Source organism: Balaenoptera musculus, chromosome 15 (genome assembly GCF_009873245.2).
Source record: "Balaenoptera musculus isolate JJ_BM4_2016_0621 chromosome 15, mBalMus1.pri.v3, whole genome shotgun sequence".
In the NCBI taxonomy this organism is placed as follows: Eukaryota; Metazoa; Chordata; class Mammalia; order Artiodactyla; family Balaenopteridae; genus Balaenoptera; species Balaenoptera musculus.
In genome coordinates this window covers 59,640,573-59,656,928 of record NC_045799.1, presented here as the reverse complement: position 1 = coordinate 59,656,928, position 16,356 = coordinate 59,640,573, and the positions used below count along the sequence as shown (strand labels likewise).

At 42.8% G+C, this 16,356-nt stretch overlaps 1 protein-coding gene across 4 annotated transcripts in view; it reads right to left on the bottom strand.

Annotated features, from left to right (window-relative positions):
• Positions 1 to 16,356, bottom strand: part of SNX29 (sorting nexin 29) — a 569,335-nt gene that overhangs the window by 273,000 nt on the left and 279,979 nt on the right. For all 4 annotated transcript variants that reach the window (XM_036826193.1, XM_036826192.1, XM_036826194.1 and 1 more), the window contains one exon: positions 14,892 to 14,998. In XM_036826193.1, the coding sequence (XP_036682088.1) occupies positions 14,892 to 14,998 (107 nt within the window). The remainder of the gene's footprint in view (positions 1 to 14,891; positions 14,999 to 16,356) is intronic.

Below are 16,356 nucleotides of genomic sequence, written 5' to 3'. Positions count from 1 at the left end.
GGGGGAAGGGTAAGCTGGGACGAAATGAGAGAGTGGCATGGACATATATACACTACCAAATGTAAAATAGATAGCTAGTGGGAAGCAGCCACATAGCACAGGGAGATCAGCTCGGTGCTTTGTGTCCACCTAGAGGGGTAGGACAGGGAGGGTGGGAGGGAGACGCAAGAGGGAGGGGATATGGGGATATATGTATACGTATAGCTGATTCAGTTTGTTATACAGCAGAAACTAACACACCATTGTAAAGCAATTATACTCCAATAAAGATGTTAAAGAAAAAAATCACCAATGGTCAGTGATTTCATCATTCCTGCCTCTGTAATGAAGCTTCTATTTTTATGGATAGGACAGGGTTCCAAAAGCTTCCAGGGTGGTGAACACATGGGGATGTGGGGAGAGTGGCGTGGCTAGAGAGGGCATGGATGCTGGTACCCTTTCCCCATACCTTGTCCTATGTATCTCTTCCATCTGGCTGTTCCTGACTTATATCCTTCTACAATATACCAGCAATCTAGTCAGCAAAATTTTGAGTTCTGTGAGACGCTCTAGCAAATTCGTCGTCTTGGGAACCTCTGATTTATAGCCAGTCGGTCAGAAGCACAGGTAACAATCTGGGCTCACAACTGGTGTCTGAAGTGGAGGGTGATCTTGTGGGACTGGCCTCTTACCTGTAGAATCTGATGCTATCTCTGGGTAGATAGTGTCAGAATTCAGTTGAATTCTCAGACACTCCGCTGGTGTGGGAAAGCCTACACACACACACACACACACACACACACGCTGGAATTGGGTGAGGAACCATTTTTCAGGCCCCCTAAAAGGTGCTCTGTTAAAAGAAGTCAGTCAGTCTCTCTCTCTCTTTCTCTCTGATATTCCACAATCTGAGATTTGCTAGGACTGGCATGGGCCTCCTTTAGAAGATTTTTTTAATGGTATTGTGGTTTTGTTTTGTTTTGTTTAGAGCTCTTATATTTTACAGATATAGCCTGAAATAGGAGTGGAATGATATGAAAACTCAGGTTTGCTTCAAAATACCACAAGAGAGAGGTAGGGGCAAGATGGCGGAAGAGTAAGACGCGGAGATCACCTTCCTTCCCACAGATACAGTAGAAATACATCTATACGTGGAACTTCTCCTACAGAACACCCACTGAACGCTGGCAGAAGACGTCAGACCTCCCAAAAGGCAAGAAAATCCCCACGTACTTGGGTAGGGTAAAAGAAAAAAGAAATAACAGAGACAAAAGAATAGGGACGGGACCTGCGCCAGTGGGAGGGAGCCGTGAAGGAGGAAAGGTTTCCAGGCACTAGGAAGCCCCTTTGCGGGCAGAGACTGCGGGTGGCAGAGGGGGGAAGCTTCGGAGCCGCGGAGGAGAGCGCAGCCACAGGGGTGCGGAGGGCAAAGCGGAGAGACTCCCGCACAGAGGCTCGGCGCCAACCAACACTCACCAGCCCGAGAGGCTTGTCTGCTCACCCGCCGGGGCGGGCGGGGGCTGGGAGCTGAGGCTCGGGCTTTGGTGCTAGCCGGGAGGGAGTCCGGGAAAAAGTCTGCAGCTGCCGAAGAGGCAAGAGACTTTTTCTTGCCTCTTTGTTTCACGGCGCGCAAGGAGAGGGGATTCAGAGAGCTGCCTAAACGAAATCCAGAGACGGGTGCGAGCCGCGGCTATCAGCGCGGATCCCACAGCAACAGGGGCGCAGAGGGAAAAACGGAGAGATTCCCGCACAGAGGCTCAGCGCCGAGCAGCGCTCACCAGCCCCGAGAGGCTTGTCTGCTCACCCGCTGGGGCAGGCGGGGCTGGGAGCTGAGGCGCGGGCTTCAGTCGGATCGCAGGGAGAGGACTGGGGTTGGCGGCGTGAACACAGCCTGAAGGGGTTGGCGTGCCTCGGCGAGCCGGGAGGGAGCCGGAGAGGAGGTCTGCAGCCGCCGAAGAGGCAAGAGACTTTTTCTTGCCTCTTTGTTTCACGGCGCGCAAGGAGAGGGGATTCAGAGCGCCGCCTAGACGAACTCCAGAGGCGGGCGCGAGCCGCGGCCATCAGCACGGACCCCAGAGACTGGTAGGAAACGCTAAGGCAGCTGCTGCCGCCACCAAGAAGCCTGTGTGCGAGCACAAGTCACTCTCCACACTGCCCCTCCCGGGAGCCGGTGCAGCTCGCCACTGCCAGGCTCCCGTGATCCGGGGACAACTTCCCCGGGATAACACACAGCGCGCCTCAGGCTGCTGCAACGTCAGGACGCCTCTGACGCCGCAGGCTCGCCCCGCCTCCTCCGTACCGCTCCCTCCCCCCGCCTGAGTGACCCAGAGCCCCCGAAGCAGCTGCTCCTTTAACCCCGTTCTGTCTGGGCGGGGAACGGACGCCCTCAGGCGACGTACATGCAGAGGCGGGTCCAAATCCAAAGCTGAACGCTGGGAGCTGTACGAACAAAGAAGAGAAAGGGAAATCTCCCCCAGCAGCCTCAGAAGCAGCGGATTAAAGCTCCACAAACAACTTGATGTGCCTGAATCTGTTGAATACCTGAATAGACAACAATCATCCCAAATTCAAAAGGTGGACTTTAGGAGCAGGATATATTAATTTCCCCTTTTCCTTTTTTTGTGAGTGTATATGTGTATGCTTCTGGGTGAGATTTTGTCTGTATAGCTTTGCTTTCATCATCAGTCCTAGGGTTAGGTCCGTCCATTTTATTTTGTTTGTTTTTTTACTTAAAAAAAATTTTTTTTTCCTAATATATGTTTTCTTAATAATTTTTTCCGTATTTTCTATTTTTAGAAATTAAAAAATTTTTTAATAAGTTTGTTCATATTTTTTATTTTAAAAAATTAAAATTTATTTTTCTTAATAAATTTTTTTCTTAAAAATTTTTTTCTTATTTTTTACTATAAAAAATTAATAAATCTATTTTTAAAAATTAAAAAAAAATTTTTTTCTGAATACATTTACTCTTAATAATTTTTTTTCTTATTTTTTATTATAATAGCTTTATTTTATTTTATTTTATCCTCTTTTTTTCTTTCTATTTTTTTCTCCCTTTTATTCTGAGCTGTGTGGATGAAAGGCTGTTGGTGCTCCAGCCAGGCATCAGGGCTGTGCCTCTGAGGTGGGAGAGCCAACTTCAGGACACTGGTCCACAAGAGACCTACCAGCTCCACGTAATACCAAACAGCAAAAATCTCTCAGAGATCTCCATCTCAACATCAAGACCCAGCTTCACTCAACGACCAGCAAGCTACAGGGCTGGACACCCTATGCCAAACAACTAGCAAGACAGGAACACAGCCCCATCCATTAGCAGGGAGGCTGCCTAAAATCATAAGGCCACAGACACCCCAAAACACACCACCAGACGTGGACGTGCCCACCAGAAAGACAAGATTCAACCTCATCCACCAGAACACAGGCAATAGTCCCCTCCACCAGGAAGCCTACACAACCCACTGAACCAACCTTACCCACTGGGGACAGATACCAAAAACAACGGGAACTACGAACCTGCAGCCTGTGAAAAGGAGACCCCAAACACAGTAAGATAAGCAAAATGAGACGACAGAAAAACACACAGCAGATGAAGGAGCAGGGTCAAAACACACCAGACCTAACAAATGAAGAGGAAATAGGTAGTCTACCTGAAAAAGAATTCAGAATAATGATAGTAAGGATGATCCAAAATCTTGGAAATAGAATAGACAAAATGCAAGAAACATTTAACAAGGACGTAGAAGAACTAAAGAGGAACCAAGCAACGATGAAAAACACAATAAATGAAATTAAAAATACTCTAGATGGGATCAATAGCAGAATAACTGAGGCAGAAGAAAGGATAAGTGACCTGGAAGATAAAATGGTGGAAATAACTACTGCAGAGCAGGATAAAGAAAAAAGAATGAAAAGAACTGAGGACAGTCTCAGAGACCTCTGGGACAACATTAAACGCACCAACATTCGAATTATAGGGGTCCCAGAAGAAGAAGAGAAAAAGAAAGGGACTGAGAAAATATTTGAAGAGATTATAGTTGAAAACTTCCCTAATATGGCAAAGGAAATAGTTAATCAAGTCCAGGAAGCACAGAGAGTCCCATACAGGATAAACCCAAGGAGAAACACGCCAAGACACATATTAATCAAACTGTCAAAAATTAAATATAAAGAAAACATATTAAAAGCAGCAAGGGAAAAACAACAAATAACACACAAGGGAATTCCCATAAGGTTAACATCTGATCTTTCAGCAGAAACTCTGCAAGCCAGAAGGGAGTGGCAGGATATACTTAAAGTGATGAAGGAGAAAAACCTACAACCAAGATTACTCTACCCAGCAAGGATCTCATTCAGATGTGATGGAGAAATTAAAACCTTTACAGACAAGCAAAAGCTGAGAGAGTTCAGCACCACCAAACCAGCTTTACAACAAATGCTAAAGGAACTTCTCTAGGCAAGAAACACAAGAGAAGGAAAACACCTACAATAACAAACCCAAAACATTTAAGAAAATGGGAATAGGAACATACATATCGATAATTACCTTGAATGTAAATGGATTAAATGCTCCCACCAAAAGACACAGACTGGCTGAATGGATACAAAAACAAGACCCGTATATATGCTGTCTACAAGAGACCCACTTCAGACCTAGAGACACATACAGACTGAAAGTGAGGGGATGGAAAAAGATATTCCATGCAAATGGAAATCAAAAGAAAGCTGGAGTAGCAATTCTCATATCAGACAAAATAGACTTTAAAATAAAGAATATTATAAGAGACAAAGAAGGACACTATATAATGATCAAGGGATTGATCCAAGAGGAAGCTATAACAATTATAAATATTTATGCACCCAACATAGGAGCACCTCAATACATAAGGCAAATACTAACAGCCATAAAAGGGGAAATTGACAGCAACACAATCATAGTAGGAGACTTTAACACCCCACTTTCACCAATGGACAGATCATCCAAAATGAAAATAAATAAGGAAACACAAGCTTTAAATGATACATTAAACAAGATGGACTTAATTGATATTTATAGGACATTCCACCCAAAAACAACAGAATACACATTTTTCTCAAGTGCGCATGGAACATTCTCCAGGATAGATCATATCTTGGGTCACAAATCAAGCCTTGGTAAATTTAAGAAAATTGAAATCGTATCAAGTATCTTTTCCGACCACAACGCTATGAGACTAGATATCAATTACAGGAAAAGATGTGTAAAAAATACAAACACATGGAGGCTACACAATACACTACTTAATAACGAAGTGATCACTGAAGAAATCAAAGGGGAAATCAAAAAATACCTAGAAACAAATGACAATGGAGATACGACGACCCAAAACCTATGGGACGCAGCAAAAGCAGTGCTAAGAGGGAAGTTTATAGCAATACAAGCCTACCTCAAGAAACAGGAAACATCTCGAATAAACAACCTAACCTTGCACCTAAAGCAATTAGAGAAAGAAGAACAAAAAACCCCCAAAGCTAGCAGAAGGAAAGAAATCATAAAGATCAGGTCAGAAATAAATGAAAAAGAAATGAAGGAAACAATAGCAAAAATCAATAAAACTAAAAGCTGGTTCTTTGAGAAGATAAACAAAATTGATAAACCATTAGCCAGACTCATCAAGACAAAAAGGGAGAAGACTCAAATCAATAGAATTAGAAATGAAAAAGGAGAAGTTACCACTGACACTGCAGAAATACAAAAGATCATGAGAGATTACTACAAGCAACTCTACGCCAATAAAATGGACAACCTGGAAGAAATGGACAGATTCTTAGAAATGCACAAACTGCCGAGACTGAACCAGGAAGAAATAGAAAATATGAACAGACCAATCACAAGCACTGAAATTGAAACTGTGATTAAAAACCTTCCAACAAACAAAAGCCCAGGACCAGATGGCTTCACAGGTGAATTCTATCAAACATTTAGAGAAGAGCTAACACCTATCCTTCTCAAACTCTTCCAAAATATTGCAGAGGGAGGAACACTCCCAAACTCATTCTACGAGGCCACCATCACCCTGATACCAAAACCAGACAAAGATGTCACAAAGAAAGAAAACTACAGGCCAATATCACTGATGAACATAGATGCAAAAATCCTCAACAAAATACTCGCAAACAGAATCCAACAGCACATTAAAAGGATCATACACCATGATCAAGTGGGGTTTATCCCAGGAATGCAAGGATTCTTCAACATACGCAAATCAATCAATGTGATACACCATATTAACAAATTGAAGGAGAAAAACCATATGATCATCTCAATAGATGCAGAGAAAGCTTTCGACAAAATTCAACACCCATTTATGATAAAAGCCCTGCAGAAAGTAGGCATAGAAGGAACTTTCCTCAACATAATAAAGGCCATATATGACAAACCCACAGCCAACATTGTCCTCAATGGTGAAAAACTGAAACCATTTCCACTAAGATCAGGAACAAGACAAGGTTGCCCACTCTCACCACTATTATTCAACATAGTTTTGGAAGTGTTAGCCACAGCAATCAGAGAAGACAAAGAAATAAAAGGAATCCAAATCGGAAAAGAAGAAGTAAAGCTGTCACTGTTTGCAGATGACATGATACTATACATAGAGAATCCTAAAGATGCTACCAGAAAACTCCTAGAGCTAATCAATGAATTTGGTAAAGTAGCAGGATACAAAATTAATGCACAGAAATCTCTTGCATTTCTATACACTAATGACGAAAAATCTGAAAGTGAAATTAAGAAAACACTCCCGTTTACCATTGCAACAAAAAGAATAAAATATCTAGGAATAAACCTACCTAAGGAGACAAAAGACCTGTATGCAGAAAATTATAAGACACTGATGAAAGAAATTAAAGATGATACAAATAGATGGAAAGATATACCATGTTCCTGGATTGGAAGAATCAACATTGTGAAAATGACTCTACTACCCAAAGCAATCTACAGATTCAATGCAATCCCTATCAAACTACCACTGGCATTTTTCACAGAACTAGAACAAAAAATTTCACAATTTGTATGGAAACACAAAAGACCCCGAATAGCCAAAGCAATCTTGAGAACGAAACATGGAGCTGGGGGAATCAGGCTCCCTGACTTCAGACTATATTACAAAGCTACAGTAATCAAGACAGTTTGGTACTGGCACAAAAACAGAAATATAGATCAATGGAACAGGATAGAAAGCCCAGAGATAAACCCACGCACATATGGTCACCTTATCTTTGATAAAGGAGGCAAGCATATACAGTGGAGAAAAGACAGTCTCTTCAATAAATGGTGCTGGGAAAATTGGACAGATACATGTAAAAGTATGAAATTAGAACACTCCCTGACACCATGCACAAAAATAAACTCAAAATGGATTAAAGACCTAAGTGTAAGACCAGACACTATCAAACTCTTAGAGGAAAACATAGGCAGAACACTCTATGACATACATCACAGCAAGATTCTTTTTGACCCAGCTCCCAGAGAAATGGAAATAAGAACACAAATAAACAAATGGGACCTAATGAAACTTAAAAGCTTTTGCACAGCAAAGGAAACCATAAACAAGACCAAAAGACAACCATCAGAATGGGAGAAAATATTTGCAAATGAAGCAACTGACAAAGGATTAATCTCCAAGATTTACAAGCAGCTCATGCAGCTCAATAACAAAAAAACCAACAACCCAATTCAAAAATGGGCAGAAGACCTAAATAGACATTTCTCCAAAGAAGATATACAGATGGCCTACAGACACATGAAAGAATGCTCAACATCATTAATCATTAGAGAAATGCAAATCAAAACTACAATGAGATATCATCTCACACCGGTCAGAATGGCCATCATCAAAAAATCTAGAAACAATAAATGCTGGAGAGGGTGTGGAGGAAAGGGAACTCTCTTGCACTGTTGGTGGGAATGTAAATTGATACAGCCACTATGGAGAGCAGTATGGAGGTTCCTTAAAAAACTACAAATAGAACTACCATACGATCCAGCAATCCCACTACTGGGCATATACCCTGAGAAAACCATAGTTCAAAAAGAGTCATGTACCAAAATGTTCATTGCAGCTCTATTTACAATAGCCAGGACATGGAAGCAACCTAAATGTCCATCGACAGATGAATGGATAAAGAAGATGTGGCACATATATACAATGGAATATTACTCAGCCATAAAAAGAAATGAAATGGAGGTATTTGTAATGAGGTGGATGGAGTTAGAGTCTGTCATACAGAGTGAAGTAAGTCAGAAAGAGAAAAACAAATACAGTATGCTAACACATATATACGGAATCTAAGGAAAAAAAAAAGCCATGAAGAACCTAGTGGCAAGACGGGAATAAAGACACAGACCTACTAGAGAATGGACTTGAGGATATGGGGAGGGGGTGGGGTGAGATGTGACAGGGTGAGAGAGTGTCATGGACATATATACACTACCAAATGTAAAATAGATAGCTAGTGGGAAGCAGCCGCATAGCACAGGAAGATCAGCTCGGTGCTTTGTGACCACCTAGAGGGGTGGGAGGGAGGGAGATGCAAGAGGGAAGAGATATGGGAACATATTGTATATGTATAACTGATTAACTTTGTTATAAAGCAGAAGCTAACACACCATTGTAAGGCAATTATACTTCAATAAAGATGTTTAAAAAAAAAAAAAAAAAAAAAATACCACAAGAGACTGGGAGTAGGATGGGACAGAGATGATGCAAAATTGACCAGGAGTTATTAACGGTTGAAGCCAGATGATGGGTATTTAGAGGCTGATTAAACCTCTAAATTTTCCATTTTTGTATCTTTTCCATAATGAAAAGATTTTAAGAATTCCTTGGAGATTTGGCCTTGTTAGTCATTCACACTTTAGTGGGCATTACCCCTATCCCTCCAGAAGGGAGAACTCCTTACCAATTTTCATTCATACATAACAATTTTGCTTCAACACCCAGTTTTGCGTGGTGAGCAAACTTTTTTCCCCTGATGAGGTGGCAGCCCGGTCTCAATCTGCTCAGTATCATGAGATATTAAAAAACAAAAACAAATTCACATCAAACTCTTCATTTTGAGCAGCAGTTTGATGGAGATGTCAGCTCAGAGTTCTGTATCCTGAGTCCTTACACGGAATCCAGTCTTTTATTTAAAAGCCTGTTTTTCTTTTGCATAAAAATGACTCCCAGATATATCAAGAGTGTTGGAACCCACTGGTGCCAATTTATGAAGCCAGTGCTGGTGGTATAACTGCCCCCAAGGTCCTGGCTGCTTCAGGAACTTTTCCATTTTATTAAAATGATGATCACATTCAGAGTTATCCACAGTGTGTGATTATGAATGTATTTTTTACCAGCTTGATGCTTAAGCTTACTTTTCCATTAATAGTAACTCTGCCATTATAATGAGAACAAATGCCGCTAATACACATTTATTTCACCCATGAGCAAAAATTCAGGGGCTAACTACATTCACACAGTAAATGATAAGTATCCTATAATTTGAAAACTCAATCAACAGCTAGCTGAGTCCTTCCACACGGGAGGAAGTAAAGGTCTGTTTGCTGAGGACGGACAGGCTGCGTTGCACACGGCGCAGAGGCGAGCAAACGACGGGGAAGCAGGGCTGTGATCAAGGCCTAGGACAGTATGCAAAAGGCAGACCAAGGAGCCCCAAAGGAGAGGAAGAGGAAACAGCATCTATGGATTGCAGACATTTACAAAACTTCACATGAACTAAGGTATTTTGGAGGTTAAGTAACAGAGATTCTAACCTGAGCTACCAAGGAATTACTGTAAACAGTCAGGAAATTAGGAGAACCTGGCCCAGAGAAGGACCTGAAACCAGAACAGCTCTGGCCAGTTCACACAGGAACAAATGGAGAGTCATCAGGACCCAGTTACTGAATAAATGGCCTCTCAAGCATTCTTGCCATTCTTGTTTAATTTAGGAGTTAAAGCCCCAACTGCCCTGGCTCAGGTCACATGCCTGCCCTGGGGCCAAAGTAGGACAAAGTACCTGAGATTTACTCTCCTACCAAGACGGCAAGACATGGTGGGGCCATCATTCCTCCAAAGGAAATCAGGACAGAAGGAAGAAAAGAAAGCACTCCTGTCCACTACGGGTCCTGAACCTGATTCTTTATATTTAATCCTCAAAGCAACCCTAGCAGTAGGTATTACCAGCTCAACTTTACTGACAGAGAAACTGAGGCTTAGAGAGCTCAGGTGGCCTGCCCAGGAACGAATGCATGGCGGTGAGGGACCAATCTGAACTGAGTCTGACATGGGACACCTGTGCTCTCCAAGCCACCAGGCTGCAGGAGGCGACGCAGGACCAAAGTCCAAATGCCACCAACGATTCTACATTTTTCTTGATGGCAACTGCTAGAAAGCAATGGAAAAATCTCTGGAGACGAATCCAAACCAAAAGGATTGCACTTGCAGGAGGTAAAGAAGAATCTTAGAGCAGATCTATCTTGGACGTGTCCAGTATCTTTTATCCTCAAAAACCTTGGTGAGAACAAATCCATTTCCTCTAATGTGTAGCTCTTCAGGAGGGATGGGAAGTGGACAAGAGAAATTTCTGAGTGTCATCACTAACAACCCCAAAGAAAAGGGGAGGAACGTTCTAGAAGCTCCAGTTAGGTGCTCAAGCTCTGCAAGACTGCTGTTAAAGACATAGCTCTAGGAGCCCATGAGGCAGGCGTCACTCTATGTCTGCACTTCTGGCACGTCAAGCCTGTTTCCTAATGATCATAACGGACATGTCTGCCTCACCCCCCCAGGCCGGGAGCTTCCCCAGAGGCAGGCAATGTGTCTTGTTCATCTTTGTAACCTACGACAAGCCTTGGTTACACAGATGCTACCCACGGATGAAGCATCAAGGACTTTGCAATCAAAAGAAGAAGGAAAACTCAGTCTAGGGAAGAAAACGCCACTTGAGGAACGTCTCAGCTTCAGACTCACACCTCTCGTGGCTCATCTCCTAGAATCATCAACTCTACTGCTCCCAGGGTAGGGGAGGCCACTGAGGGTAGAGGAAGGAAGTTGAAGGCTGGACCCTTAGGAGGTAGTCAGTAAGTATGTGCTACACGAGCTGGTAGCGCCCATCTGTCTCTCAAGGTCCCCTCCAGACTCTCCAAGCTCAAATTCCCCCTAAAACTGACCGCCAGAAAAACGTGTGCCTCCTCCAAAGAGCCATGCTTCCTCTTATTAGATATGGAATCCTTTCCGCCAGGATGCTCTGAGCTACAGGGGTGCCTTGTACAACCCACTCTCGACCTGAGAGCGGAGAGAAGTCCATCCGTCACTCTTTAAACGTGACCCCGAACAGCCGAATCCACCTGACAGACTGTCATCCCATTCGATACTTACAGAGCTCCTACTATATGCTGGAGCCGAATGAGGCAATGAACACACAGTAAAAAAGATAACGTCCCAGCCTGGCATTCTACTGCAAGTGGCTTCAGAATCGAGTAGGTCCGAGCGCGGATGGGAGGCGTTCCCTCCTCCTGCAGTAACTGAGGGTGTGGGACGAGGCCCCGCCAGCACCATGCCAAACGGCCGATGTGCCATGTTTCTGTCAGCTACTGCTGGCAACCCTCACCTCCCTCCACGCATTCTCTCAAATGGGACGAGTGACTGGCCCTTCTCTTAGATGTCTCTTTTTCTCACTGAGCCTGGCCTTCCAGAACACAGCAGGACGATGGGTTTGGGCTCTGGTGCTAGATGGCCTGAGGGATTCGGACCCAGCTCTGCTTCTTACCAGCTGAGAAATCTTAGACAAGCTACTTCACTTCTCAAAACCCCATCTGTGAACAGTACCTTCCCTCAAGGAACCCTGCTGAGGATTGCAAGAGTTCATCGACTTGACGTAAAGACTTAGCACAGTAACCAGAATTGAAAGTGTGCGCTGACGGCTAGCTGCTAGTATTACAGCGGCTCTTACATAATGAGTGTTTTGATAGCAGTGTTCTTTCCCTGCCAGATTAACCTACACCTGCCAGAATTCTCTTTTCCCTCTTGTTTTCAAAAGTTGACCACCACAGGGTGTTAGGAACAATCTTTGACAGTCTTTCCCGTCCTGGGCCCCTGATTCTCACCAGCTACTACATATGGTGTTGCTTTGGGTTCTGAGCTGTCCGTGCAGCGTGCTGTGTATGTGTGCAGGTGGGTGGAATGGTTTTAATGCTTTGAAAGACACCTAGAGAAAGAAGGTTCAGGAACTCCCTTTTCGTTGGGATGAATCACAGAAGAGTCATTCAATTGTTGGGGTATTTTAAATAGTCATATTATTTAAAATGATATGTTTTTTCTTCCTTTGCCCTTTCGAAATGGGAAGAGCAATGCCTCAACTCTTCCCCCTCATCCTTTTATTACTCCACTCCAACACACGTTTACAACTCTTTCTTGGTAAAAACCAACCCATTAATAAAATGACAGCCGAGCATCACGAAGAATGGGTTTGATTAATGCCAACAAAGAGGGTTCGGCAAAAGTCATGGTGAAATGAAACACTAATGTTATTCAGAGATGAGAGATCACTGACAGGATCTCACTTTGCAAACAAAAACAGAATGAAAAATCAGTGCGGCGTAGTAAATGCCCCTGGAGGACCATCTCTGCTTCAACCTCACCTCTCTCCCAGCTGGCTGACTACAGCCATTGACTCCACTGCTCCCAGGGCAAGAGGATCACAGAAGGACGTGAAAGAAGGCTTAAGGCTGGCAAGAGAAGTCTTTTACCCTGATGTGGGAGTTCAACAGCTACCTCTCTCGCAGGCAACAAGAGCAACGACGCAAGGGGATCCGACAGTAACTTTACGTCACACCTGGATCTTCCCCGCACATTGCAGCTGGAGCGCAGTGAGGTGGTGAGGCTTTCTCATGGTCAAAATGGGTGGTGACAGGGCACCCAACAAACACTGAATGAACCAACCACCCACCCAAGCAGCCGGGCCATGAATGAACTACGGTGCTTCCTCAGTGGGTCAAGCAGCCCGTCACTTCCTCCCAAGCCCCTCCGAGTTTCTGATGAGCATGCCAACCCCCCAGATCGCTGCCCCAGGCCCGGCACCCAACGGAATCCAGGGACACGCGCACTGGTCTCTAAGCCGTGCGGGTCTGACCACATCCTTACAAGTGGACACATCACCCTGGTTCCCCTGAAGGGACAGAAGCTCCCAACCCCCTTTCACTCTGGTAAGAACCCTTCACCCTTCCTAGCTCAGCAGCCCTTCCTTCATTCAGCAAACCGGAGCCATCCCTGTCCCAGGAGAAGTTCAAATACTTTCACTCAAGGGCTATTTAGCTAAATTCACCGCCTGTCAACAAACAGTCACTGAGAATACAGAGATGAAAGGATCTCTGCCATCCAGAGACCCGGAGTCCACTAGGATTGTCACAGTTCTGAGGGTAAGGGGCCCACTCCCCTCTCCACCCAGGCTTTCTGCCACAGCCAACTCCGGTCTCATGATCCCTCTGGATGAAGGTCCACGGATGGGCATAGTGGTGGGCAGAGACGCTGCGGGGACCACCTCCCCCGTGCCCAGGCTCCCTTCTTTCGAGGTCATTTAGAGACAGAGGAAACAGACTACAAGGATGGCAGCCTGAACCAGAACGAGCTCAGGGGCTGCTCCTCAAAGGCCCTACCCCTGAAGCCCACCCCAGGTCAGGCACGTCTCCACGGCAACTGTGGGTGTTCTTCTGATTCCAAAAATAAAACTTACTCACCGTAGAAGATTTAGAAAGTACTAAGTATAGGTGTATACTTTTATGTGTGTATGTACACAAACATACATGACTTGTAATAAATACTACCACCACTGGATCACCACAACACATACACACACCTGTATATATATTAGTTACCTAATCAAAAACTTACTCTCCCAGCTTTACCATTGAGTATGGTGATAATTAATGGTTTCTGACAAAAACAGTTGATCATACCAAAAAAGGACCTTTATTCTTCATTTACCAAGAATATTTTATCAGATATCGATGATGAGTGTTACCAAATGGACACTTTAGTACCTATCAAGATAAATATCCGGTTTTTCTCCTTTGATTTATTAATGGGTGGACTTAATGGATGAATTTCCTAATGTTAAACCATCCTAGAAATCTTAAATACATTTTAACTTTTTATATATGTTATTCCTTTAATATATGACTGAATTTGACAGAGCGATACCTTTCTTGAATTGTTATGTATCCATGCACAAATGCTACCAGGCTATACTTTTCTTGTTTCTGCTGTCTTGGTCAGATTTTTTATACTGGAGCGATACACACTTGAACCAAGGTACAGATACAGATAAAAAATGCTCTAAGAAAATATAAATAGCGAAGGGCTTTTTGTATATACCTTGAAAGGTGTCCTGAAAATCACCATAAAACCATCCAGGCTTGCTACCTTCTTGGGATACAGTTCTTTCTTAACTTTTATAACTTTCTTCCACAGATTTTTTTGGTCCCTTCAGGTAGCCTGCCTCATCTTCAATGAATTTTGATACTGAATGCGATCCTAGAAAACAGTCCATCTCATCCCTATTTCCCCATTTCTCAGCTCAAAGTTGTATGTGATATTCTCTTCTGTTCTGAATATTCTCCAAATCCAAGGGTACAATTGTTTTCTTATTTTTCACGTTTTCTCTCCTATCTCCTTGCCACAGGTTTCTAATTAAATGATATTTTTCAAAGAACCACGTCTTACTTTCTTACTTTTCTCTATCAATTACAATGGTTTTATCATTTTGTGTTTTGTTTGTGGGAGGCGGAGTGTGTGACTGCTTGTTTTGCTAACATCTGTTTAACAGGCTGGGCCTATGTCTGAAAAGTCTCCAAAGCAGCCAATGTTGGGAATAAACGCAGACTCTGCCACCCTTACCTCAATGAGCTTTCTTTCATAGGAGCTTGCTAGTTCCTCGGCAACTTCTCCCGGCTTCTGGTCAGTAACTGTAACTTCTCCATCAACATTCCAAAGATTTGGTACAACTTTAGAAAAAGAAAGACATTCCATAAGTATTTTAACAGTAATCAAAAATAATTCTCCCAGTTGAAAAGAAAAAATTCTTCTTTTCCAAATGGCTTCTCCCGAGAGAAAGCTCTTGTTAAACGAGAAAAAAAAATCACAATTACTAATTACTTCGGCATTGCATCATTTTCACAGAAGTACAATAAATCAAATGATAAGCTGTATTTAAGAACAGCAATAACTGTCCTAGAGCCAGATGCACAGGAGTGTGGGGAACGATCTTGTAGCTACTTTCCATTTCAGGGGAAAACGGACAATGCTTTGGCAAATATAAGAGCCTACACTTGCATCTTTTATACTGGTCAAATTTCTTTTTCTCCAACAAAAAAGTTTTCCAGGAGATAGCGCCTGCCTAGAGCCTGAAGTGAAATGGTAAAAGGGCTCAGATTACATTTAGAACCAAGGAAGCTTCTGGAAAAACTCTAAAACCAATGCACAATGACAATGCAAAGACATCTTCATGAGATACTGACTCTCAGGTCAGCACAAGAATTAGCACAGTATTTTAAGGAACCTCCATACCCTTTTCCATAGTGGCTGCACCAATTTACATTCCCACCAACAGTGGAGGAGGGTTCCCTTTTCTCCACACCCTCTCCAGCATTTATTGTTTGTAGGCTTTTTAATGATGGCCATTTTGACTGGTGTGAGGTGATACCTCATTGTAGTTTTGATTTGCATTTCTCTAATAATTAGTGATATTGAGCATCTTTTCACATGCCTGTTGACCATCTATATGTCTTCTTCAGAGAAGTGTCCATTTAGGTCTTCTGCCCATTTTTTGATTGGGTTGTTTGTTTTTTTTATATTAAGCTGTATGAGCGAAAAACAGAGTTACATATACCTGGAGAAAACTTTAATTTGAAAAGATACATGCACCCCCATGTTCATAGCAGCATGATTTACAATTGCCAAAACATGGAAGCAACCTAAGTGTCCATTGACAGATGAATGGGTTAAAGAAGATGTGGTACATATAAACAATGGAATACTACTCAGCCATAAAAAAGAATGAAATAATACCATTTGCAGCAACGTGGATGGACCTAGACATTATCATACTAAGTAAAGTAAATCAGACAAAGACAAATACCATATGATATCACTTAAGTATGGAATCTAAAAAAGTGATACAAATGAACTTATTTACAAAACAGAAATAGACTCACAGACAAAGAAAACCAATTTATGGTTACCAAAGGGGAAAGGAGGGGAGGGATAAATTGGGAATTTGGGATTAACAGATACACACTACTTCATATAAAATAGGTAAACAACAAGGACCTACTGTATAGCACAAGGAACTGTAATAACATAT